This window comes from Neopelma chrysocephalum, unplaced genomic scaffold (assembly GCF_003984885.1).
Source record: "Neopelma chrysocephalum unplaced genomic scaffold, ASM398488v2 Primary Assembly neopelma1_94, whole genome shotgun sequence".
Classification (NCBI taxonomy): domain Eukaryota; kingdom Metazoa; phylum Chordata; class Aves; order Passeriformes; family Pipridae; genus Neopelma; species Neopelma chrysocephalum.
Window position 1 is genome coordinate 961 of NW_020897756.1, and position 23,850 is coordinate 24,810.

At 65.6% G+C, this 23,850-nt stretch overlaps 2 protein-coding genes across 4 annotated transcripts in view; both read left to right on the plus strand.

The window, feature by feature from the left end:
- Window positions 1-8,545: 8,545 nt before the first annotated feature.
- MMP9 (matrix metallopeptidase 9) lies at window positions 8,546-13,254 on the plus strand. Its single transcript, XM_027693956.1, has 13 exons — window positions 8,546-8,933; window positions 9,126-9,364; window positions 9,721-9,869; window positions 10,066-10,194; window positions 10,275-10,448; window positions 10,526-10,699; window positions 10,801-10,974; window positions 11,120-11,275; window positions 11,364-11,637; window positions 11,769-11,908; window positions 12,003-12,153; window positions 12,254-12,357; window positions 12,654-13,254. The coding sequence occupies exons 1-13, from the start codon at window positions 8,790-8,792 to the stop codon at window positions 12,761-12,763; spliced, it is 2,118 nt and encodes a 705-aa protein (XP_027549757.1). The 5' UTR covers window positions 8,546-8,789; the 3' UTR covers window positions 12,764-13,254.
- Window positions 13,255-14,085: 831 nt separating this feature from the next.
- SLC12A5 (solute carrier family 12 member 5) overlaps window positions 14,086-23,850 on the plus strand; it is a 31,903-nt gene continuing 22,138 nt past the window's right edge. Inside the window, exon 1 of one of the 3 annotated variants that reach the window (XM_027693885.1) lies at window positions 14,086-14,187. In XM_027693885.1, the coding sequence (XP_027549686.1) occupies window positions 14,154-14,187 (34 nt within the window). In that variant the 5' untranslated portion in view covers window positions 14,086-14,153. Of the gene's footprint in view, window positions 14,188-20,608; window positions 20,825-23,850 lie in introns of those variants that run through there. The other 2 variants (XM_027693883.1, XM_027693884.1) reach the window with 2 other exon arrangements.

The following is a 23,850-nucleotide window of genomic DNA, read 5'->3' on the forward strand; positions in this document are numbered from 1 at the left end:
TGGCTGCTGGGCCGAGCCTGGCTGCTGGGCCGAGCCTGGCTGCTGGGTCTGAGCCTGGCTGCTGGGTCCCCACGGAAAGGACACAGGGGGTGAGGTGTGTCTGGAGCTGCCTGGACGGAGCCAGCCTGCAGCGCAGGTTGGGGTGGGCAGTGCTACCGTGTCTCTGGCCAGGATGGCTGGTGCTGAGGAGGTGCCAGCTGCAGGAGGACAGACGGTGTCTCATCTGGCACAGTCCGTGAGCGCACATGTTGCCTGCCAGAAATCCGAGCCGGGCGCTGTGGGGCTGGATCAGCCCTCTAGATCGGCACTGGATCAGCACTGGGTCAGCGCTCTGCAGCGTTTGGCCGTGGTGCTCTGCTCCCGGGTGGCACAGGCAGTGCCCCTGGGTCCAGCCCCCCAAGCCTGGGGCTCCTCTGCGGGCATTCTGCTGGTCCCTTGTGTTCTGCCCCGGAGGCACCGTGTGTCCAGCAGAGGAGCTGCTCCGCCAGCTGCCACGCAAGCACCTCCCAGCTCTTTTTCAAGCTAATTAAATGCATCCTTGAAAGGTTTATGCCCTCATCCATCACCGCAGACAGCAGCGGTGAGCACTGTCCCCGGGCTGGCTGTGTGAGTGCTCCTGCTGCCGCAGCGCTGCTCCCGCTGCCTTGGGGCCAAGTCCCCGCGTGCTGCTGCCGTCACCAACACGCCAGAAGCCTGAGAGACAGCTGAGGGGTTGGGTTTTGTTTTTTCTCCATTACTGCTCTTTAAAGCAGCCCTGTGGGGGAAGTGGAGCAGGGGAGGACTCACACTGGCAGAGCCCGGTGGTGCCTGTGACCAGCCATGGCCTGGCTCTGTCTGGGCTGGGGGTGTCCCTTTTGCTCCCTGTCAGAGGAAGCTCTCTCTGTCTGTCGGGGAGGAGGAGTGGTGTTGGAGGAACCCCTGGCAAAAGCTGCCTCCCAGGTAGAGGGAACGGGATGGATTTGTGTCAGACCAGCTGATTTCCCTCTTTCTGCCTTCAGTCAGCTGCTGTGTGAGACAAGTGAAGGATTTTCCCAATGGGTTGTAGCTCCAGGGCAAAGCAGCCTGAGCTCCGGGGGCCTCAGGGGTTCATACAGGCCCTCACAATGCTGGCTTGGCCCATGAAAAGCTGCATCAAGCTTCCCTGTTGCCCTTCAGAGGTGCCCCATGTCCTCTGTCTCGGAGCATTGTCCCAGCAGAGCTTTGCTGCGATGGGTAACCTGCTATTTTTAAAAATGCCGTGTGCCCCTGAGCCGGGTGAGCGGGGGATTTCCAGGGCAGGCAGAGCACAGCTCGGCTTTGGAGGCACAGCTCCTCACTGATAATGCTCTGCTGTTGCAGCTCCGAGCCTGAAACCACTTCAGAGCCAAAGAAAACACAAAAGAGATCTCAGCAAGAGGCTTAAGAGAATCCAAAACCACGCGTTGGATGTGCATCCAAATACCTTAGTGGGGGGAGCAGCAGGTTAAAGGGCCTTTTGGGAATGGGCTGAGGAGACAACACAGTGCTTGTGCCTGGAGGACAAAGTGCTCGGGCTTGGGTGGAGTATGATATGAAGTTGGTTTTAGTGGGCTGGGAGATGGGCTGCACCGACAGGCAGTCCCAGGCCCTGGGGAGGTGTCACAGCTCCATTCTCTCCAGCCTGGATGTGGCACTGGGGAGGAGATACAGCCAGGCAAGCTGCCATTCTGGCAGGGTGAGAGCACACCAATGGGTGACTGTGGTTGGGGTCCCGTTCTCACCCCGTGGGTGCTGCAGGCTGCCCCTCCCCAGCACAGTTTGCTGACCCACCACGGCTCCTGGGTGAGCTCGTGGCCTCGGTCACCACCCCAGAATAGGAGTTTGTGCTGAGCACAGTGCCCAGGGCAGAGCCTCAGCCTCTCCCCCCACCCCTGCAACCCGAACCCCCGGCTTCCACCGCCGGTGATTTTGTCATCTGCGCTTGTTTGTTCCTCCTTGTTTCCTTTTTTTCTTTTCCAAGAAAACATTGCTGCGATGTTTATGTAGCTGCAGGGCACGAATCCACATCAAGGCTTGTATTTATATCCCACCTGGGAAGGGCGGTTGCATCAGCACATTTTGTAAAACGTTGAGCAAAGCAGCCCTTGCTGCAGGAAATGGTTTTTCTTCACACCAGATTGCCTCACCGCTCTGTGCCTTCCCAGCAATGCTGGATCAGGGAGAAGGCTCCTGGGGTGCTCCTGGGGGATCTCTCCATGCTGGGGTTGCAGTGAGCTGAGATAACTTCCCACCACACACCTCTCTGGCCCCTCTGCCCTGCACCAGGTCTTGCTGGGCCACTGGTACTTATGCAAGGAGAAGCATCCCTCCAGTGCTGAGTGTTCCTGTTGGGATCCCCACTTCCCAGAGCCCTGGAGTGGGTGGGAGTGCCATAGGATAATGCCTGTGTTCTGTGGCCACCAAGGCTGTGGCTGAAGCCATGGCCTCAGCCAGAATGCCACCCTTGGGCTCGAGCAGGGCACTCCTGGGACAGGCAGGAGCCACTCCCAGTGGCTCCTGAGAGGCTGGAGGAGCCCATGGAAGCCTGTGGTGCAGCCACTCACATCCTCACACGGTCCTCTTGGCACGAGGCAGCTTGCTGGCCCTGGCTCTGCCTGCCAGCCTGGAAGGTGCTGCTGGTGGCTGTGCCCTGGGCACAGAGTGACTCTCCCTGTGTGTCCTGTCTGTTCCACAGGCTCCTGCACCCCTGCACGATGGCCGTGCCAAGCTGTGCACTTCCTCTCCCATGTGTCTTGTCTTGCTCCCGTGTTGGAGCCATGGCTGCCATTCCCGCAAGGCTTTGGGACCATCAGCAGCCTTTCCGGGATGCGTTTGGAGCTGCTGGTTGCAAACAGCTGGCTCCTCCGTGCCTGCCAGAACTGCTGCTCCTGCTGCTGGATGTTTTTTTTCCCCTTCTGGAGGGAACCTGTGGCTTCCTTCCCAGACCCTGAGACCTCGGAGCCACGGTCCAAGGCCACTGGCTTCCACCCTCTCCCGTGCTGCTGATTCATCACTGCTGGTTAGTTAAAAAATGGTAATCAGCAAATTACTGAAATATAAGTAAAATAAACAAGGTGGGCAGAGAACTGTGTGTGTTGCAGAGCCCCAGAGGCCTCGGCTATGTGCTGTGCCGGGCTCTTCCCGTTCCCTGTGCTCACCCCCTGTGCGGGTCTTTGCCCAGATAAGCTCCCCTGAGCGGGGGGTCAGTACCCAGCACTGCCTTGGGGCTCCCAGGCCCTGCCAGCCCTGCAGTCCTGCCCATGACTGGTTCTGGGGGGCTGCTCTGCTCCGTCCCCCTCCCTCCTGCCCCATGGGAGGAAGTCACTAAACCCCAGGGCTGAGCAGGCAAGCTCTGGGGTCACTGCCCACTCTGAGCAGCTCCCAGCCAGCTGCTCTCCAGCCCTGCTTCCACCCTGGCAGCACAGCAGCTCTCTCCATCCCGGTGCTCCTGCAGCCCAGGGGCTGCCTTCCTCCCCTTCCACAACGCCTGGTTTTGAAAGGTTGTGTGGCCACGGCAGCTCCCAGAGGGCAGGCAGGCCGTGTGTGCCATTCCCGGGCTGCCTGGGCTTTGTCCATATGCCTGTGTTGACAACTGAGCCGCTCTGAGTTAATTTGGCAGCAAGCTCTAGAACAGTTGTCAAATGTTTTACTGAAACCCGAGCGTGTTGCATCCACCGCCCTTCCTTCTGCTTCGCGCAGTTTACAATTAAATACCACCAGTTTTGCCCATATTCCACCTTCCACAAACCCCCACTCCTTATTCCCGAGCCTCTCCATCGCTGGCAGCCGCGGATTCCTGTCCCTGCGTTGTCCCCTCGCGCGCGGGCACGGGCAGGCAGGTTCCCCGTCATTGTCACAATTGCTGTTTTTCCTGTTTTAGCAGGCAGCTGCTGTGCCTGTGTCACCACTGTCAGGCACAAAGTGCTGCCCACCCGTGCTGTGCTGTGCCACTGATGGCCCAGCGCAGCAGCTGTGCCCTCCGGAGCTGGCGGCCACCCAGCCCCGTCCTGCCCCGCTCATCTCCCAGCTCCTGCCTCACCCCCATGAGGTGCCTCCACAGGGCTGATCCTGCAGGTCACCCCAAAGGGGATGCTGAGTGGGTGACAGTCGTGGGGGTGCCCACAAGCCCCCCCTTCCCAAAAGGCACTGTGAGTGACCTGGACCCTGTGCCCCTCTCACCTGCCTGAACACCCTGTGCTCCTGCTCCCGGCAGGTGGGAAAGTTTGGTAGAGCAAAGGTTGGTCAAAGCTGGAGGCAGAAGCTGAGGCGGGAGGAGGGTCAAGGGATGGGACGGAGTTTGCAGCAAAGCAAGTCCTGAAGCACAAGAGCCCTACAGCGTTTGGCTGTGTCGCTGTGCTGGCCACTGGCCCTGGTGCCCGGTAAATGGGGAGGGGTTCTCAGGGTGTGCAGTGGCTGGGGAGGGCACGGAAGGCGATGTCCCAGCCCAGTGCAGGGAGGTGACTGTGCCACCCACCTGTGTGCCCGGAGCAGGTGTGGCAGCCAGTGGATCTGTCATGTGTGTTTTGCAGCTGGGAGGGGTGGTGACACGGCAGCGCTGGTTTCAGTGCCTGCAGGGAGGGGTGAGCCGCCCGGTGACACCGGCCACGTCATCCTCACCCAGACAAGAGGCTGTGGGAGCAGCAGCACGGGGGTTGGGGGGCAGCAGGGCTGAGGGGGCAGAACACCACCTCCTGCCCCAGGCAAACAGGGATGAAAGGCTGGCAAGAAACTGGTGCTGAGGGGTGGGGAGTTCCCCAGGTGAGGCAAGGGACAGGCAGGGACAGGCAAGGAGCTGAGCAGGTGCATCCACAGAGCTTGGGGCAGGCAGGGAAGGGGTGCAAGGCTGGGCACCGGTGCTGCCGGAATGCTGCAGGGCCGTGGCACGTGGGGTGGTTTGCCAGGAAGGGTCCTGGGCCCAGCTGGAGGCTGCAGTCCCAGCCCACGCGGGGCCCGGCGCCGGGGCAGCACATACGGGAAGTGTGTGCAGGAATGTTGTTTCTGTCTGGAACCCCTGAACGGGAGTGATGGGGCTCCAAGCCTCTGACGCAGAGCTGCTCCCTGTGCCCTGCCCTGCTCCTGTGCCAAGCATCCCCATGCCTGGGTCACCATGCACACCACAGGCCGGGTCAGCCAGTGCCGGGGTGTCGGCTCTGCTCCCTGGGCACGGAATGCTGCAGAGCCCATGGCACAGGAGCAGGGATGGGCTCAGGGCAGGGGGCTGGCAGCTGCTTGGCTGGGAACACACACTGGTGCCCTGCCTGCCGGCTGAGGAGTCTGGCTGTGGCACTGGCTCTCCCTGTGGCATCTGCCAAGTCCAAGTGCTCCCTTCCCTCTGCACAGGTTGTGTTCCCTGCGACCAGCGCTTGGTCTTCCTGACCCGGTGCTGTGTCACCCGCACAAGATGCTGACTCTCTCCCACCCCACTTCCCCTTGCCACTGCGCTCCTGCCCGGCTCGTCACGCTGGTAGAGTGCCCAATGCCATCCACACACCTGGGCCTGTCCTCCACTCCTGTGCCCCCCTGAGCCCTGCCCAGGGTGCCCAGCTCCTCAGTTCTCACCCCCAGCTCCTCAGTTCTCCAACACATTTGTCACCCTGGTGCACCCCGTGGCTGCGGCTGTTTAACCTCTTCTCTGGCCAGCTGGTGCCATGTTCCCTCCCTGTCTGACCCTGCTCCTGCTCGCCTACATAAGAGGAATAAAGCTCTGGCTCCATACAATATCCCCAATTGTCACTGCTGGCCCAACCGGCACTTCCCAGTAGGAGACCTGAAGCCACACAGAGATGTCACTGTGTCCTGTCAGTCTCTGCCCCGGGCAGGGATCCAGGCAGGCAACCTGCCCCTTCTGGGGTCCCAGACCAGTTTTCCCACAGAGGGTCTTCATGAGGGTGGCTGTGAGTAAGGGCGTGGGAAGGGGCTGCGGTGGCTGTTCCTTCCCCTTTTGGGAGAAGCGGTGGTGACAGGCAACCTCGTGGCTCGGGCAGTGTCTGGGAGGGAGGATGTCTGCATGGTTTTTTCCATCTCACTTGTCTTTTTGGATGTCCTAGGAGTAAACAGGGCCACAGGCAGCCCAGGCTGGGCACAGCTCCTGGGGTCCCTGCCAGCCACAGCCCTCCCCTGCCTGTGGCATCACCCCTGGTCACCTCTGCCCTCCTCTCCCTCCATCCGCAGCATCCCTCCACATGTGCCCATGCCAAGGGACCTGTGCCTTGCCCCAGCTCCCAAGCTGAGCTGGCCCAGGCAGCCTCTCATGGGGTTCATGCCAGCAGTGCCAAGCCCATCCCGCAGAGTTCCCTGCCTGGTATGGAGGGTGCCAGCACTGCCAGACACGGGGGTTTCCCTGCTGCCCTTGCCCTGCTCCCTGCCGAGCCTCCAGAGAGTCACCAGAAAATCCCCTGGGATGATGCCAGGAGGAAGCTGGTGAGCGGGACCGTGAGTCAGTGGGAGCGGCCAGGCCGAGGGCAGAGCTGTGGTCAGCAACCCCCCACCGGGGCTCCCACTGCCCCAGGGCTGGCCAGGATGGGGTGCATGGTGTGTGGGGCACTGGCTCTTGGCTCCTCCTGCCATTGCTTGCTCCAAGCCCCCCCTCCCAGCCCCCTTCCTGCCAGTGCTGCTCTGTGCTGCTGGGCTGTGGCTCTGCCCGTGGGATGCCCCAGGCAGTGCAACACCGTGGTGTGTCATGGGGGTGCCATGGCAGTGTGCCCACGCTGTGGGAGCTGTGGCTCCTGCATGTGGTGGAAATGAGGGATGGGAATAGCATGAGAAAGGCCCAGGGATCTGCCACAGTGACGGAGAGGACAGAGCCGGATCTGACCCTCTGGCTGCATCTGGGAGATGGCATCAAATGTCGCCTTTCCTGAGCTGCCCCGGGGGTTCTTTAGCACCCAGCTCCATCAACAGCTCTGTGCTGTGGGCTGAGATCCTGGCAGCCTGGAGAGCGGAGGACGTGGAGCAGTGCCTGCTCCCCACACGCCTCAGGATCCATCAGCTGCAGCAGGTTATTGGAGCACTGCGAGAGCCCCCTCCTTGCCTCAGCTGCTGGCCAGGCAGGGAGCACAGGGAGCCACTGCCTACTGCCTGGCAAAGAGCTGGGCCATGCACAGGGGCAAGGGGGGCAGGCTGGAGGGGTCAATGGGATGACCTGGCTGTCCCTGGGCTGTGTCCCCCTGTGAGGGATGCTTGGCTGGTTGTGTTTCTCACACTGGGCACAGGATGGTGGCTGCTTGTGGAGCAACATCCTGCGCCAGGGAACAGGGGCTGCTCTTGCGGGACTGTGGTGGGGAGTGAGGCAACCCCCTGATTTCTCACTGTTGCTTCCTCCCGGCAGGGCTCACACTGCTGGGAGCTCCCTGTGCCGTGGCCCTGAGCTACATCCTGCCCGCACCGGCCACCTGGCAGGTGATACTGCCCCAGGGATGATCCCTCCCCTGGGCATTGGGGTTCTCCTGCAAGGGCACAGGGAGTGTGGCCCCCTCCTCTCACCATCCCAGCTGTGCTGGGCGCCAACATAACCTGCTTGTGCTCTGGCTGGGCCAGGAACTGCTGGTTCGGCTCAGCCAGAGCTGGGGTGATAGGGGGAGTGGGTGACTGCTGGGATACAGTCTGGGTTTGTTGGGAGTCAAGAGAACAGGCACCAATAGGAATGGGGGGAACAAGAAAATGCTCCTGACAAAGCCAGTTGAGGAGCCCATGGGGCCCTGTGAGCCTGGGTTAGCGAGAGCTGGGGCAGGGGATCCAGCCTGGGACCTGTGTCTCAGGCAGCATTGCTGGGCTGCAGCAGCCCTCCCTCCCCCCAGCTGACGCTGCGCCTTGCTCTCTGCCATCTGTTTTCCCCTTGCTCCTCATCCCTGTTTGCTTTCCCCTTCACCGCTTCTGTTCCCACAAGCGTCGGCACTTTGGGAGAAGCAGGAAAACACCATCCCATGGCAAGGTCTGTGCTGTGCGGGGTGGGAATCTGAGTCAGCAGCACCCTGTGGAGCAGCACAGGGAGGATAGGGCACCCCCATGTCCCATGGCACCAGGTGGAGTGTCCCCATGCCCAGAGCTGCTCCCGGGCAGGCACTGCCCCTGGTCCCCTGAGGCTCTGCCAGTTGGCTGATGACATGTGGACTTAGAGGTACCATGGGGTGAGGAGCCACTGGGATCTCCAGTGCTGGAAACACTCTGACCCACTGGGGTGATGCAGCTGTGGTGGGGACATGGGGACAGATGCAGTGTCCTGGTAGGGGTCCAAGCTTCCAGCTCTTGGGTAGGTGGGTTGCAGGCACTGGGGCTCAGGCAGGGGTTCTGCTGTTGTTTCTGCCCCCATGCCCACCCAGGCCCCCACGGGTCTGCCTCTGGCACCACCAGCCCTTGGCCAGCCAAGCTCAGTGTCAGCCAGTGTGATGACACAGCTGCAGGGTCCTGAGCACCCAGCCAGCCCCCAGTGACCCCACAGCTACCACGGTCTTGGGGCCAGCAGGGCAGTGCCCTGTGCAGGGCAGCCCCAGGGTGGCTGTGCTGTGCTGTGCCATGGCCCAGTGCATCTGCCCAGCCACCCTCCCACGATCCTGTCCTTGCCTGGCTGCAGGATGCAGTGTGTTTAGTAAACAAGGTGATGAAACAGTTAAGGCAGCGATCGGAGGAGCCTGAGTCTGTGTTTCGTCACCGTGGGAAGGGAGTGAATCGGCGCTGAGGGGTCTGAGGGTGACTCATTGCCCTCCTGGCCCATAAATAGGAGCAGGGAGCCCGGCAGCACCTAGAGCAGACAGCGGGGACCAGCACAGCCAGAGCCCTCCTGCCACCAACACACCATGGCACTCCTCCTCCTGGCCCCGCTTGCCGTGGGGCTGCTGGCTGTCTCCTGCTGTGCAGCCCCTCTCCAGGGCAAGCCACAGGCAGTTGTCACCTTCCCGGGGGATCTGGTCAGCACCCTGCCGGATCTGCAGCTGGCGGAGGTGAGGGGAGCGTGGCCCTGTGGTCCCCTCCCAGCACCCAGGATCTCAAGGGGCTCCCGGGGTTGGCAGCGAGGGGATGGAGGCAGAGCCTGAGAGCTGTCTCTCTCCTCGAGCCCTGGGAGGTGCCCAGGCTGGGATGGGTGCCTGAGGGTGCCGGAGCTTGCTCACCCTTGGGCCACCTTTGCTCCCCAGCGCTACCTGCTGCAGTTTGGCTACACCACGGAGGCGGAGGCAAAGATCGGCAGCAGGCACGTGTCCCTGGGCAAGGCGCTGCGCAAGATGCAGAAGCAGCTGGGCCTGGAGGAGACAGGGGAGCTGGATGCCGCCACGCTGGAGGCCATGCGAGCTCCCCGCTGTGGTGTCCCTGACGTGGGAACCTTCCTCACCTTTGAGGGGGACCTCAAGTGGGACCACATGGATCTGACGTACCGGTGAGTCTGCCCCAGAGATGAACCCTTCTGCCCGCAGGGCGATGGTCCCAGGGGGATGGAGACAGCCTGAGGAACCAGGTGGGCAGCAGCCGCTGTTCAACCCTTGTCTGGGCTTGGTGCTGCTGGCACAGCTGGGTCTTGGTGCTGCCAGGGCCACGCTGGTACAGCAGCAGCATCTGCTCCCTGATGCCTGGAAGAGCACCTGAGCCCCACGCCGAGGGTGGTGGTGGCTGCTTTGCCCAGCCATGCCAATGCTGCTGTCTCCTCATGGGGTGGGGGTGCATCCCTGCGCAGAGCAGGGTCATTCCTGCATGAGGAGGGGACCTGGCAGCACTGATCCACTGCATCCCTGGCAGGGTGATTAACTACTCCCCTGACCTGGACCGTGCCGTGATCGATGACGCCTTCAGGCGGGCGTTCCAAGTGTGGAGCGATGTGACCCCCCTCACCTTCACCCAGATATACAGTGGCGAGGCAGACATCATGATCATGTTTGGCACCCAAGGTGATGTTCTGTGGGCAGGCAGGGAGTGAGAAGGGGGCCGGTGACACACCCTTCCTGTGGGATCCTTGTCCCACATCTCCTTGCAGAGGGTCCCTCTGCCCCCACATGTGCCAGCAGGGCTCGGCGGTCTGTGTGCACAGCAGGGGCGTGAGGGCTCCTCTGGCAAGGCCAGCTCTGAGGGTGCTTTTCCCTGCAGAGCACGGGGACGGATACCCCTTCGATGGCAAGGACGGGCTCCTGGCCCACGCTTTTCCCCCGGGCCGGGGCATCCAGGGTGATGCCCACTTTGACGATGATGAGTTCTGGACGCTGGGAAATGGCTTAGGTAAGGGCAGGGTGTGGCGGGTCGGGGGGTCTGATGGCACCAGCCCCAGGCCTGGCATTGAGCTGCGCCTCTCTGAGCAGTGGTGAAGACCCGTCATGGGAATGCCAACGGTGCCGAATGCCACTTCCCCTTCATCTTCGAGGGCCAGTCCTACTCCCAGTGCACCACGGAGGGGCGCAAGGATGGGCTGCCCTGGTGTGCCACCACCGCCAACTATGACCGGGACAAGAAATACGGCTTCTGCCCCAGCGAGCGTGAGTAGCAGTTTGGCCACAGCCCCTGCCCAGCTCTGCAGTGCCTGGGACCCTCCTCACTCCCCCTTACCCCACAGTCCTCTACACCAACGATGGCAACAGTGATGGGGCCCCCTGTGTCTTCCCCTTCATCTTTGATGGCGCCTCCTACGATACCTGCACCACGGACGGGCGCTCCGACGGCTACCGCTGGTGTGCCACCACCGCCAACTTCGACCAGGACAAGAAATACGGTTTCTGCCCCAACCGAGGTGCCAGCAGGGTCGGGCAGGGGGGCACAAAGGGTGGGCACATGAGGGATCTCAGGGCTGTTAGTGTGCCCGGGGCCAGCCCCACTGACATTGCACTGCAGACACGGCGGTGATCGGTGGCAACTCCCAGGGGGACCCGTGTGTCTTCCCCTTCACCTTCCTGGGGCAGTCCTACAGCGCCTGCACCAGCCAGGGCCGGCAGGATGGCAAGCTCTGGTGTGCCACCACCAGCAACTACGATACTGACAAGAAGTGGGGCTTCTGCCCTGACAGAGGTACTGTCCCCCATGCCTGTGCTCCTCTTTGTGCCCCCCAGATCCACGCTGTGCCACCACGCTCCCTGTGGGGCCCATGGTCTGTGGATGGCACGTCCTGTCCCATTGTGCCCCGCTGGGCGCTGAGGCCGATGCTCTCCCCCAGGTTACAGCATCTTCCTGGTGGCTGCCCATGAGTTTGGGCACTCGCTGGGGCTGGACCACTCCACTGTGCGCGAGGCCCTGATGTACCCCATGTACAGTTACATCCAGGACTTCCACCTGCACCCCGATGATGTCCAGGGCATCCAGTACCTCTACGGTGAGCAGCTGCGCCACAGCTGGGCACATCATGGGGCCCACAGCACGAGGCTGGCCCCAGCCTCACATCCTGCCCTGTATTCGCCCAGGTCGTGGCTCTGGCCCTAAGCCCACTGCCCCTGCCCCTACTGAGGAGCCCCAGCCCCTGCCCACGCAGGAGCCCCAGCCAGTGCCCACAGAGGAGCCCCAGCCCCTGCCCACGGAGGCTGGCAGCACCTCCACCACCGAGGAGGAGGAGGAGGAGACAACGCCGGAGCCCACAGCTGTGGCCATTCCTGTGGACCCCAGCCGGGACGCCTGCATGGAGAGGAACTTTGACGCTATCACGGAGATCAACGGAGAGCTGTATTTCTTCAAGGATGGGTGAGCAGCAGCACCTGGCACCTCCTTCCCTGGCCAGTGCTGGGGTGATGAAGGATGTGGAGGAGCATGGGGCTGTGCTGGGGGTGTGAGGGGACACTGGGGTGATCAGGATGGCTAACCTTCCCCACTAGGAAATACTGGACCCACTCACCCTTCTGGAAATCGGGCATTCAGGGTGCCTTCTCTGTTGCTGACACCTGGCCTGGCCTCCCGGCCACCATCGATGCCGTTTTCCAGGACTTGCTCACCAAGAGAGTCTTCTTTTTCGCTGGTGAGTTCTGCCCCCACTGCTCTTAGCCCCGGTGCCACTGGCAGCCGGGGTGCCCCCAGGGCCAGCTGACACCTCCACTTATCTCCCACCGCAGGTCGGCAGTTCTGGGTGTTTTCCGGGAAGAGTGTGCTGGGCCCCCGGGGGATCGAGAAGCTGGGTATAGGGAAGGAAGCCGGCCGCATCTCGGGGGCCCTGCAGCGGGGCCGCGGCAAAGTGCTGCTCTTCAGTGGGGAGAACTACTGGAGGTGAGCAGGACCAGAGAGCAGCAGTGCCTGCCCGTGCCCCTGACAAGGGGTTGGGAGGGGGGTTCCCAGCAGCCTTGAGCACAGCTCTGCTCTCCCACAGGCTGGATGTGAAGGTCCAGAGGGTGGATAAGGGCTACCCCCGTGCCATCGATGACGTTTTCACTGGTGTCCCCCTTGACTCACACAACGTGTTCCTCTACCAAGGTGAGTGGAACCTGGTGGGTGGGTGCCATGTGGACATCCCCAAGCTGCCCCAAGCCTCCTGTGGGCAGGGATTGCATTGCCCTGGTACCAGACTTGGAGTGCTTGGGTGTGTGGGGAATGGCCTTGGGGTAGGGCATGCCATCAGCTCCAGAGGGTCCTTGCAGTGGGGCTGGCAGGAAACTCAGCAAGGTGCAGGGTGCCAGGTGCCTCTGCTGCTCAGGCAGCCACTGGGACGGGTCCCCGCATGGCCAGCCCCCCTCTGACCCTCCATTCCCTCTGCCTCCCTCCTTGCCCAGACAAGTACCACTTTTGCCGGGGCGACTTCTACTGGAGGATGACACCGCGCTACCAGGTGGACCGGGTCGGCTATGTCAAATATGACATCCTGCAGTGTCCCCAGCACTGAGGGCCTGACCAGCCGCTGGCTCAGCCGGCGCTGCTCCCTGCCCACCACTCCCAGCCCGTGGGCTCCCATTTAACAGGCTGACCCCCGGGGGCCTCCTGGCTGTGGGCAGCCCCAGCCAAGGGGGGGATTCACCATCTCCCTGGCAGGAAAGGACAGGGGGTCCTGGGGTCACCTCTTGGGAGCTGCCCAGTCCAGGGAGCCCCAGATGGGGAGCAGGACTCTTGCCACAGCTGGCATCGTGTTGCCCCTGCCAGCGCTGGCTCCACAGCACAGAGGCGTTTGCCTGGTGCAAACCGCACACGGATTTGAGACAAATTTGTCATTTTCCTGAGCCAGTGATGCCAGATCGGGCTGAGCCCCACTGGGAGCTGGCGCCTGGGTTCGCACTGGGGTGGGACATGGGGGTCTAGACACTCCTGCCCGCTGCCCACTCCACCAAATGCCTGCTCTGCCAACCACCCGCCCATTTGTAATAAAGACAGTTCTTTGGACACAGCCTCGAGTGCTCCATCAGCGGCTGCAGCCACGGTGCAGAGAACCCCTTCCTGCCGGAGGCATCGCCCTCCCCTGGGCTGGGGTGTGCCAGCACCTGTCGGGAAGGGGGCACTGGGTGGGGGGCTGCCACCAAGTCCCCCTGTGCTAAGGACTGTGGATCCCTCAGGGACACTGGGTCCCACGGGGGAGGATATCCGCTGGTCCCAGCATAACCTGCCACCAGCCCTATGCCAGGCGGGGCCCCCTCTCAGGCCCCCCAGGCTGTGGATCCGCACATCCCGACCCCCGCTGCCCTCCCCTGCGCTCCAGCGATGAGGAGCGGGCGGTTGCCACCGGCCGGGACACGGCGTGTGACCGGACTACCCACTGTAGCCAGGACCCCACTGCGGACCGGCCCCGCAGAAGCCCCCCCGGCCCTGGCTTGTGTCTGCGCGGCCGCAGAGCCTGGCGGCGGGGCCAGGGCCGGGGCTGTGCCCGGGGGTGCCCGGGTCCGCAGCAGGGTGGGGCGGCCGCAGCCCCAGGGCCGTAATTAGTTGTAATTAGTGGCCGAGTCTCCGGGCAGGGCGGGGGCAGAGCGCGGTCCCGTCCCTTCCCTTCCCCCCCCCCGTTGGGGCACGGTCCCAAGCACCCCCAGTTCGGCGGCGGCTGCGGGACCGACCGGGCGAGGCGGAGCGGAGCGGTCCCGTCCCGTCGAGTCGGGCCGGCCGGGCAGGACCGAGCCGAACCGAGCCGAACGAAACGGGGCTGGGCCGACCCGCTCGGACTGGAGCCAGCCCTGCGGCCGCGGGGGCGGCGCGGCGGGCGGTGCCGCGGGCACTAGGACCCCGGTCAGCGCCCGGCGGGGCCGCGCTCGGCGGCCGCCTCGGCCGGAGACACTTGTGGCGGCGGCGGGGCCATGAGCGGGCGCTTCACCGTCACCGGCGGCGGGGGTGAGCGCCGGGGGCAAGGGGGGCTCGGGGGGCTCCGGGGGCAGGGCAGGGGCCGCGGGGAGGGTCCGTGGGGAGGGTCTGCGAGGAAAGGCAGGGGCCATGGGGAGGGTCCGCGGGGAAGGTCGGCGGGGAGGGTCCGTGGGAAGGGTCGGGCCGTCGGGGCACTGTGGGGGGTGCGGAGTGACGGTCGGTCTGTCGGGCCCCTCGGAGGTGGTGCGGATCCCCCGGAACAGGGATGGCGCGGAGCTCTGGGACACGGGAGATGGGGGGTGCAGAGTGGGGAGTGGGTTTTGGCTGCCCGGGCGGGACCCCTCATCCCGGCATATTTCCCGGGATCACCCCTGTTCCCCCAGGGAGCTCCCCTGCTCTGTCCCTGTCCCAGGGGCTGTCGGAGCAAGGAGGCCCTGCTCCTGCGGGACTGGCAGTGGGATGAAGCGGGGTTACGGCTGGGGGTCGGCTGTGGGTAAAAGGCCACACTGCTCCCCAGGGAGCCACGGTGGAGGGTGGCTGTGGCCAGGCCAGGGCGAGGGTGTGGGGAGGGCAGGCTGTGGCCAGCCCATGGTGGCCACTGGGCTGCCGTGGACGCAGGCACTGGAGCTGGCAGCCATCGCCTCACAGTGCTCAGGGGACGTGGCGGTGGGGCTGTGCTGTCACCAGAGCCGTATCGATCCCAGAAAACCGGCCGACGGCAGCACGGTGCTGCTGGAGCTGTGACCTTGCACCCTCGGCGAAGGGCGCGGGTGGGAGGCGCGAGCAGCCGGATGGGCGCCACGGCCCCCGGGCTGGGCTGTGCCCCGGTGGTGGGCTCTGCACCGTGGGGCCCCTGTCTGGGATCCCGCCATGGTGGACAATGTAGGGCTGGACCCACTGGCAAGGAGGTGCAGGGCCACTTGTCACCCTGTGGCATCTGGGGCAGCTGGGCCTGGCCCGTGGGCTGTGTTGAGTCAGAGCGGACAGTGATGAGCTGGGGCTGTGGCTGAGTTCTGTGGCCCTCCAGGAAATTGGCTTGGCAGCCAGTCTGCTGGTGTGGGGCAGCAAGGAGCTGGGGTGGGCATGGCAAACAGCCACAGTGGGAGCGAGGGACACATCCTCCTGTCTGAGCTGTGACCTTGTGCCCTCCCAGAGGACAGCCAGTGGCTGGCCCTGCTAGGGGTGCCCAGGGCCCACCCTACCTTGTGAGGTGGTCACGGCCACGGCAGGGTGGGTACTGAGGGGTTGGGCAGTGTGCAGGGAGTCTCCAAGCTGCTCTGGGTCATGCCCCGTGTTGCTCCACGGCGCCGGGACCGTGGATACCACCTCCTGGGGGATGGGTGGGAGGGCATATGTGGGGCTGGCAGCTGCGGGGCTGACAGGGGCTGTGGACAGCAGCGGTGCCGGGAGGGACCGGCCCCCGGTGCTTTCTGGCCCCATCCCAGTGTCATGCGTGGGGCTGTCGGCGGCTCAGAGCGATGGAAATCCCAGGGACCTCAGGGTGCTCCGGGCACGGGGGGAGGCCTGCAGCCAGCCGTGCCGCCTGTGCCGGGATGGTGCTGGGACCCTCGGGGCAGCCTGTGGACCCCCAGCCCGTCCGTGGGCTGGTGCCGTGTTCAGGGCGCCTTGCGAGGCTCGGGGCCGACCCCCCGGGCCAGCCCTGCCCACCAGGAGCGGCCCCACGCTGGTGTTGCTGGGGAGAAATCTCAGCCCCGTGCGGACCGCGGGCAGGGGCGGCCGCGGGAAGGGACCGCCCGGTGCCGGCGGGGCGCGGGCAGGGTACGGGCAGCGCCCCGCCACGGGGGCCCCGGGAGCAGGTCACTATTGCTGTACGGCCGGGACCGCGGCTGGGCCCAGGTGGTCGGGTCGGGTAGGGACTGGACGGGGCAGGACGGGGCGGCGTGGGGTCTGTGCGGAGTGTGTGCGGGGTCCGTGCGGGGTCTGTGCGGGCGGGGGCGGACGGCGCTGCGCGGGGTCCCGGCGCCGCCAGGGGGCGATACCGGGACGGGACGGCTCCGGTAGGGGGTGTGTCCCGCCAGACCCCGCCCCCTCCCGGCCCCGCCCCGCCCCGCCCGCGGGACCCGCCGGTGCCACCGCTCCGGGGAGACCCGGTCCCGCCGCGGGGGCGGGGCGAGCCGGGCCCCCGCGGGACGGGGGATCGATGGGCTCCCTCCGGGACTCAAGGCGAGGTTGTGTCCCCTACCCGCCCGGGGCGCTGGGGCTGCTCCCCCCATGCCCCCTGCACTGGCCGTGGGGCAGCTGCCCTGGCCCGGCGGGGCACCGGGGCATCGCCAGCGCGAAGCCTCTCGGTGTCCCAAGCACCTGGGCTCGGCGGCAGTAGCCATGGCGACCAACCGGTTAAGGAGCCTCTCTCGTTGCCATGGAAACCAGTCCTGGTGTCATCCCTGCCGTGACTCCCGGTGCTGGAGGGGGGGGTTCAGCTGGGGGCTGTGGGGCCATGGGGTCGTGGGCGATGGACAGGGTTGTGTGGGGCAGCCGTGTGAGGCTGGCACTGGGCAGGAGGTGAGCTCCTGGGGGCGTTGGGTAGAGTAGGGACCCCACCAGCCCTGGCTGCACCCCTATGCAGGGCCACTGCCAAGAGGGACCAGGGTGCAAGGGATGGGGCAGGTCCCCCACTCGAGGCACAGGGCACAGAGAGTGTATGTGAGGGATGGGGACTGCTAAGGAGCCTCCCCTGGCCCCCCATCTCCCTCAGCTTCTGGCTTCCTCATTCAGCTACTGAGGTCAGGTTTGTGGCAGATAGGGTGCCTTTGGGGTGTCATTAGAAGCACCAAGGGGCTGTGCCATGGAAGGGCCGATGATATGGGGGGGTGGTATGCTGTCGGGGGGGCTGGAGCAGCTGAAGCCCCATCTGCTGCTTGCAGCACCTTCCCAAGGCCTCTCTGTGCCTCTGAACCCACCACAAGTGGTCCAGTGGGGTCCCAGGGTGGGGGTCCTTGCACAGGCCGTGGTGCTGAGTGAGGGGTGCCATGTTGGACACAGGACACTCCAGAGCCTCATCAGCCGATTCCACACCCAACCCTTCTGGCGGTGGCCGGCAGTGGCTGTGCAGCTGCTCCTTGGCCATCACTGGGCCCTCTGGCCCTTGCTTGGCAGCGGCTGCCTGGCATCCCCAGTGTGCTGCGGCCGGCACGGGGCTGCCTGGGGGCTCCTCAACTGCGTCGCTGGGAGCAGAGCCTGGCAGGAGGAGGCTGCTTCCACTGCTGATCCCCGTGCCAGGCTGCCCGTCCGCCCGCTGCCACGGCCCTGCTGCCGGCAAGACATCTGGGCAAGGGCAGCTGGGGACGCTGCGCCAGCTGCGCGTGGTGCTGGGCTCCTATGACGCAGGAGCTCACAGCTCCTGCCTTGCCCCATGGCCCCCTGCCCGCTCTGTCCCACTGCCGCCCTCCTGCTCTTGGCCTCAAGCAGCTACAGTGATTCCCGTGGCTCCTCTCCCAGCCCCACGGGACATCATCCCCCTCCATGTCCTGTCCCACTGCTGGAGCTGGTGGCAGGTCCCAGCATGTTGCCTATGGGCTCTGTTTTCACCCTAGTGCTGCTGGCAGGGCCCAAACCTGTTTGGATGGGGATGAACAAGATCCCTCTATCCTGCTGAGGTGCTGCAGGACATGTTGCCCCTGGACTCATGGGGCTGTCAGAACAGAGTGATGTGGGTCACACCGTGATGCAAACCCTCCGCCATGGCTGGGTGTGGGCATCACTGCCCTCCTGCCCTGCTGCACCTACAGGCTCCCCCCACCTCTGTGTCCTCTTGGGGTCCCTCCTGCCACAGCCTTTCTTTCTCCCAGGCCCTCTGCCTGTCCTCACACCCTTGAGCCCCTGGTGTCCCATCCTGGCAGGATGCAGGTGGGCAGGCTGCCGACTGTGCCCGGGGATCACAGCAGGCGGTGCAGCCGTGCTGACCGGCATCTCCACAGCGTGGCTGCCCCATTTTCCGGGTGGCACGCTGCCAGCTGCCCGCTCCCTGCCCTCAGGAGGTTTCCCAGCACCTCCAGCACGTGTCTCACTCCTGGGAGGTTTGACCGCTGCCGGTGACAGGACAGGGTAGGGCTGTGTGGCCGATGGCCGGGGTGCTGGCCCTGGGAATACCTGTGGGAATGGTTCCCCCCACCCAGGCTCTATGTGACTGGATCTGGGACATTCTCAGGAGGCTCTGCAGGGGTACAGGACACTTTGCAGGGATGCTCCTTGGCTTGGCAGAGGAGTCATGCCTCTCTCCATCGTCATTCCCGGGCAGCCTCTTGCAGTTAAGTGGGGCACTGATGCTCTGCCTGGCCCAGTGCCAGGCTCCTGCCTGCTACTCAGGCTCAGGGGCCACTTGCAGCTGGTCCCCCCCTCCATGGCCAGGGAAAAACGTCTGTCTTCCTCCTTCCCCATGCACATGCACTGCCTGCAGTGGGGCTGCAGGCAATGCAAGGGCATGGGTGATGCCCAAACTGTGCCAAACCTTCCCGTTCCCAGCACACTGCACCACGTACCCAGCCCTGGGCACTTGGGCCGGGGTTAGGTCAGTGCTCTGCTGGGGGATCAAGCCCCCTCGGTCTGCTCTGCCCCAGGGACACCCTCAGTTTGTCCCCCCATGCCGGTGGCACCCTGCGCATGGGCTAAGCCAATGCAGTCTTGACAGCGTAGCCCCCTGTGCTGCCGTCAAATCCCAACCCCTGAAATGGAGCCATAATCCAGGGATTAGGGGATTAGTGGTCTTTCACGTGCTCCCTCCCCCCCCATCTGTTTTAGTAGGAAAATCCCTCTTGTGCCGAGCCCACGCGCTGTGGCCTCCTGCAAAAAACCACCCTCCGTTGCTTGGCCACTCACCATGGCTGGACCCCAGCCCACTGCCCCTCTGCCCAGCTACAGCCTCCACGTGGGAGAAGGCTCTGCTAACCCCCCAGACCCACCTGCATGTGTGGCTCTGCCTTCTGCATCCTTCCTGCAGCCCTTACCTCCCAGTCCCATCCCTTGGGAGTGGGCCAGCCCCTTCTTTGCTCCAGCGCTGGCTCCTACTCAGGGCCAAGGGATGCAGGGTTGAGGGGCTGGCGCTGCTGTGGCTGGTCGGGGCAGCTCCATGCAGTGGCTGCCATGCAGGTTCCTGGGTGGTGGGTGCCCACTCTGAGCTGCCTACCCTCCCTGCTGCCATCCTGTGCCACTTGCCATGGAGCTGGGGCTGTGCCACTGCAGCTCTCCAGGGATGCCCAGTCTGGGGGTCCTGGCTGCAACCTTAGGGCAGGGATCAGATCATCCTGCTGGGCTGGGGCGAGGGGTCCAGGCCTCCCTCCCGCCTCTGAGGTCAGGCCGGGGAACCTCTGCGCTGCAGAGCAGCTGGCCCCGCACCAGGAGAAAGTAAACAATTAATTACAGCCGTCAAGAAGTAACGGAGGCCAGCGGGCTGTCATGATCTCAGACCGCGCCGGAGGAGACGCCGGGAGCTGCAGCCAGCTCCGGCTCGGGGATCCTCCCGGATTAAGTGCATGAGAGAACAGAGAGCTGCAAGCAGCCCTGCAAGGTCCCTCAGCAGCCCCACAAGGTCCTTCAGCAGCCCCCAGCCAGCGAGTGGCCTATGCCCCTGGTCCTGGGGGGGATGGTTGCGAGGGCTGGGGGCTCCACAAGCAGCACAGGACCCGGGGGGTTCGGTGCCATCTCGGCCCTTCTTCAGGGCCAGCCTTGGACCTGTGAGTCTGAGGAGGCTGTTCTGGGTGTGACCCTGGCCCCCTGGGCACCAGGGGAGGTCAGACCAAGCCTGTTCCCCTCTGTGGGCAGCATTCCCCATGCTGCAGGGTCGATTGCCTCTGCCGTCCCCCCGGCTCTGCTGTGGGGTGGTCTGGCTATCCCTCCTCCTCCCCGGGTGCCCTGAATGGTCTTGCTGCTGGGACAGGGGGCTTTGCCCCCGGCCGGGGCCCTGCTGCCTGCGGAGGGGTCCCCTGCCTGACTGGTGCTGCCCACCCGGGACCTGCAGGTCGCCAGGGCTGCCCGGAGAGGGGCTGCTCTGACCCCGGGCCCCAGGCGCCTTCAGAGATGCGTCGGTCTTGCAGACGCAGGTTCTGTCCCACTGCACATCCCGAGTGTGTGCCCGATCCCGGGACTGTGCCGGGGTCCGGTGCGGGAGCTGGTGTGGGATGCGGGGGCTGACGGCGGGGTGCGGGCCCGGTGCGAAGGCCGGTGCGGAGTGTGGGCACCGGTGCGGGTTGCGGGGGCTGGAGGCGGGGTTCGGGGCTGGGGCGGGTGCGGGGTCGGTGCGGTTGCGGGGCCGTCCCCTCCCGTCCCGTCCCGCCCGCGCCAGCCGGGCCCGCAGCGCTGCCCTAGTTCCCCCCCACGCCTGGCGCAGCCGGGAGGCGGCCCCGCTCCGCTCACTCGTCTCCGCGCCCCCCCCGCCGCCGCCCCCCCTCCCTCCCCGCCGCGGCGGGGGCAATGCCTCCCGCATACGTGATGAAGCGGGCGGCCGGGCTGGGCTCCGCCGGCAGCAGCCGTGAGCCGTGAGCCCGGGCGCCTCCGCACTGCAGCCCCCTCCCACCGGCGCGGGGGGCGGCGCGGGGACGCGGCTGCTGCGGAGCGAGCGCTCCAGCTCCGGCGGCAGCGAGCGGCCGCGGCACCGGCGCCATGCTGAACAACCTGACCGACTGCGAGGACGGCGACGGCGGCGCAAGCCAAGGTGAGGCACCGGCGAGCGGGACAGCGGGGTAGCCCCCGGGGCGGCCGCTCCCACCGGGCCGAGGGCCGGGGCTCGGCGCCGGCGGGGGGCAGAAGCGGCGCAGAGCCGGGGGCCGGGGGGCTGGGGGTGCCCCGCCGAGGGGCGGGCGGGCGGCACAGGCACCGACACCGGCCGCGACGGCAGCTCTCGGCCCGCGGCCCCGCGGGGCTGCGGCGGGCGGTGCGGGGATGCTCCCGCTCACGGCGCCTCCGCGCAGCCCCGGCCGCACTCCCGCCGCTGCGGCAGCCTTGGGAAGCGGTGGCGCGGCCGAGCCGTACGGGGCTCGCCGGGGAGCCTCCTCCCGGGCGGGGGCAGCTTGCTGAGCTCCGGGCGATCCCGCCGGGCCGGTCCCGCCGCCTCCTGGACAGCCCCCGCCGGCCGCCGCACCGGTCCTGTTCCGACCTGCCCGGGACCCTCGCAGGGATCCACTGCCGCCCCCCACCCCGGCCTCCCGCATCTCCGCTGCAGCCCCCCCAGCCCTCCTTTTCTGCCACCCCCCATATCCGGCTGCCGCCCCCCCATCCCTCCCTATCGCCTCTCTCACCCCCGCTGCCGCCCCCCCATTTTTCCCTGCTGCCGCACCCCCATCTCCGGCAGCCGCCTCCCCATCCCGGGCAGCCGGCCCCCTCTTCCTTCCCCGCTCCCGCCTCCCCCTCCCTGCCGCCCCCCCACGCACCCACCGCCCCCCGGGGCCGCCGCCGCTGTCCGCGGTGCTGAAGTGGCCGCCCGGGCCCTGAGCCGGGGCCGGCAGGAGCCGCTCGGCCCGGGGACGAGCCCAGCCGAGCCAAACAGAGCCCGGTCATGCTGACCCGAGCCCTGTCGTGCGGAGCTGGTCCGGTCCAGTCTGTGCCGTGCCGCACCGTGCCCCGTCCCGCTGCAGCCCTGGCGCAGCCCCGGCTCAGGGCCACTGCCCGCCGCGGGCGAGGGGCCGCTCGGCCCTCCAGCAGCCCCGTCACTGCTGTCGCTTCGGCCTGAACCCCCCGGGCATCCGGCATCGCCGAGCTGTGTGGGGGTCCCCGCTCTCCCCGGGGCCACGTCCAGCCCCAGGTAGCCAGGTAGCTCAGGCCCTGGTCTTGCGTGTGTTCCTGTTGGGCACAGGGATAGGCTCGAGCCAGGGGGATGCAGTTTGTGCCCAGAAGGACTTGCACTGCCCCTCTGACCCTCACAGACCCCACCAAGTCCCCCTCCCAGGTTCCCTCTTGGGGTCCGCCAAAGCGCCAGCCAGGGTTGGCTCTGGCAGTGGCTGTGGGGGTCCCAGCTGCCCACAGTGGGGCTCTGGGCACAGCCACAGCCAGGCTCTGTGTGTTCCTCTGCTCTGCCGACCCCAGCCTGTTTATTTGCTTGTTTATTTGCGGCTCCACTCAAGGTCAGGGCTGGCAAGAACCTTCTGGGGGCACCTTGCCGGACTGGGGTTGCCGCACTGGCCCCCAGCCGTGCCCTTCCCTGGGCTCTTGCCCTCCCCTTGCCCTCTGCAGCACCAGGGTTCCTCCCGCACTCACCGTTTTCCATTGTGGCAGTGCCGGCGGCGTGGCGGCAGGCAGTTCTGCTCTCCCGGGGTCTGGCAGGAGGGCTGGACTCAGTGCCACTACAGATGGACCAGGCAGACTGTCCCTGGAGCTGAGCCTGGCGAGATGGTGCCCTATGGGATGGCAGTTGAAGGGCTGGAGGAAGCAGGAGTGTGGAGGGCTTGGGAGAGCAGGGATTGTCTGTAAGAAGGGGCTCAGCAGAGCCCCCCACACCCCCGACAAGGGCAGTTGCTTTGGGGAGTTGAGTTGTCCCCCCCGTGCCAAGGGTCACACTGAACTCCCAGCACGAGGTCTGTCTGCAGGGACCATGGACACAACCTGGGGGGTGGCAGAGCTGTTGCATGCCAGCGGGCCCCCTCCACATGTCCTGGCTGCTCCAGTGCTGGACGTCCAGCAACTTGCTGAGACCAGCACAACCTCTGAAGCCCTGGGTGCCACTTAAGCCATTTTTGTCAGAAAGGCCAGCAATGTCCCTGCTCAGGTCCTGCTTGGGACAGCCACATGACAAGGGCTGGAAGGGCTCCAGCAGCCCCAGCAACCCAACAATGGCCGGACTGGTGCAGACCCTCTGGGGAGGTGGTGGGAGTGGGGAGCGGGAGCCTGCAGTGTCCAGGCTGGCAGCTCGCTTTGCTCTGGTTGGGGTGTGGGGATGTCAGCTGCAGCCCCACCGCAGGTTGCCATGACGGTGCCCAGCCCAGGGGCACTGGGATGTCCGAGGAGGGCAGACCCAGGGCCGGGAGCTTTGCTGGAACTTGTGTCCACGGCCATTTCCAAGGAAGGACTTGGGCTGTCGGAGAATCTGGGGAGCTGTTTAAATGCAGCCAGCCAAAGCGCCTGTGCTGGAAATCCTGCGCTGCAGGGCCGGCTGATCAAAGGGAGGATAATCCCAGGTTTAGGAAGGAAGAGGATAGGTCTGAAGTAGCAGTTGGTCCAATTTGGGTCAGGCAGAGAAGGAATCCAGCCCAAAAGGCCACTCAGTGTGCTTCCTGGCTGGAGGGGCAAAGTGCAGCCCCAGGGCAGAGGGAGCATCCCACCCCCACACTCCACTCTCCCACCCTCCCCCACCCTCCTGCCCCCCCACCGCGCTGCAGCCGGAGCTGGCACTGCCATGACGCTGCCAGCACGAGCCAGTGCTGCTCTGGCCACCAGTGGTCCCTGCTTCAGTGGGGCTGCAGGGGCTACCTGGCCTCTTTGAGGGTCACGCTCCCCAGGGCAGCTGTCAGACACCCTTGTGCAGGGGAGAAGGAAGCCCGGGTGGGTGCAGAGATGCCACCACCATAAGGCCCCTTGGCCATCCCCATCTGCCTTAGCCGCCCCAGACCGGCAGCCCCGGGCCAGGCAGTGGCTGTGCAGTCAAGTCCCCTTGATAGCTGGGAGTGACAGAACAGCAGCGTGGCCTCCCTGGCCAGCAGCTCCTGCAAAACGGCAGCAGCTGGGGACATCAGCCAGGGCCACGTGCTC

What these genes read in the sequence shown, in the direction of transcription:
- MMP9 (XM_027693956.1), top strand. Translation starts at nt 8,790, where the DNA reads ATGGCACTCCTCCTCCTGGCCCCGCTTGCCGTGGGGCTGCTGGCTGTC. An exon ending in CGGATCTGCAGCTGGCGGAG is followed by an intron (nt 8,934 to 9,125) that starts GTGAGGGGAGCG and finishes TTTGCTCCCCAG; the next exon opens with CGCTACCTGCTGCAGTTTGG. An exon ending in CGGTTTCTGCCCCAACCGAG is followed by an intron (nt 10,700 to 10,800) that starts GTGCCAGCAGGG and finishes ATTGCACTGCAG; the next exon opens with ACACGGCGGTGATCGGTGGC.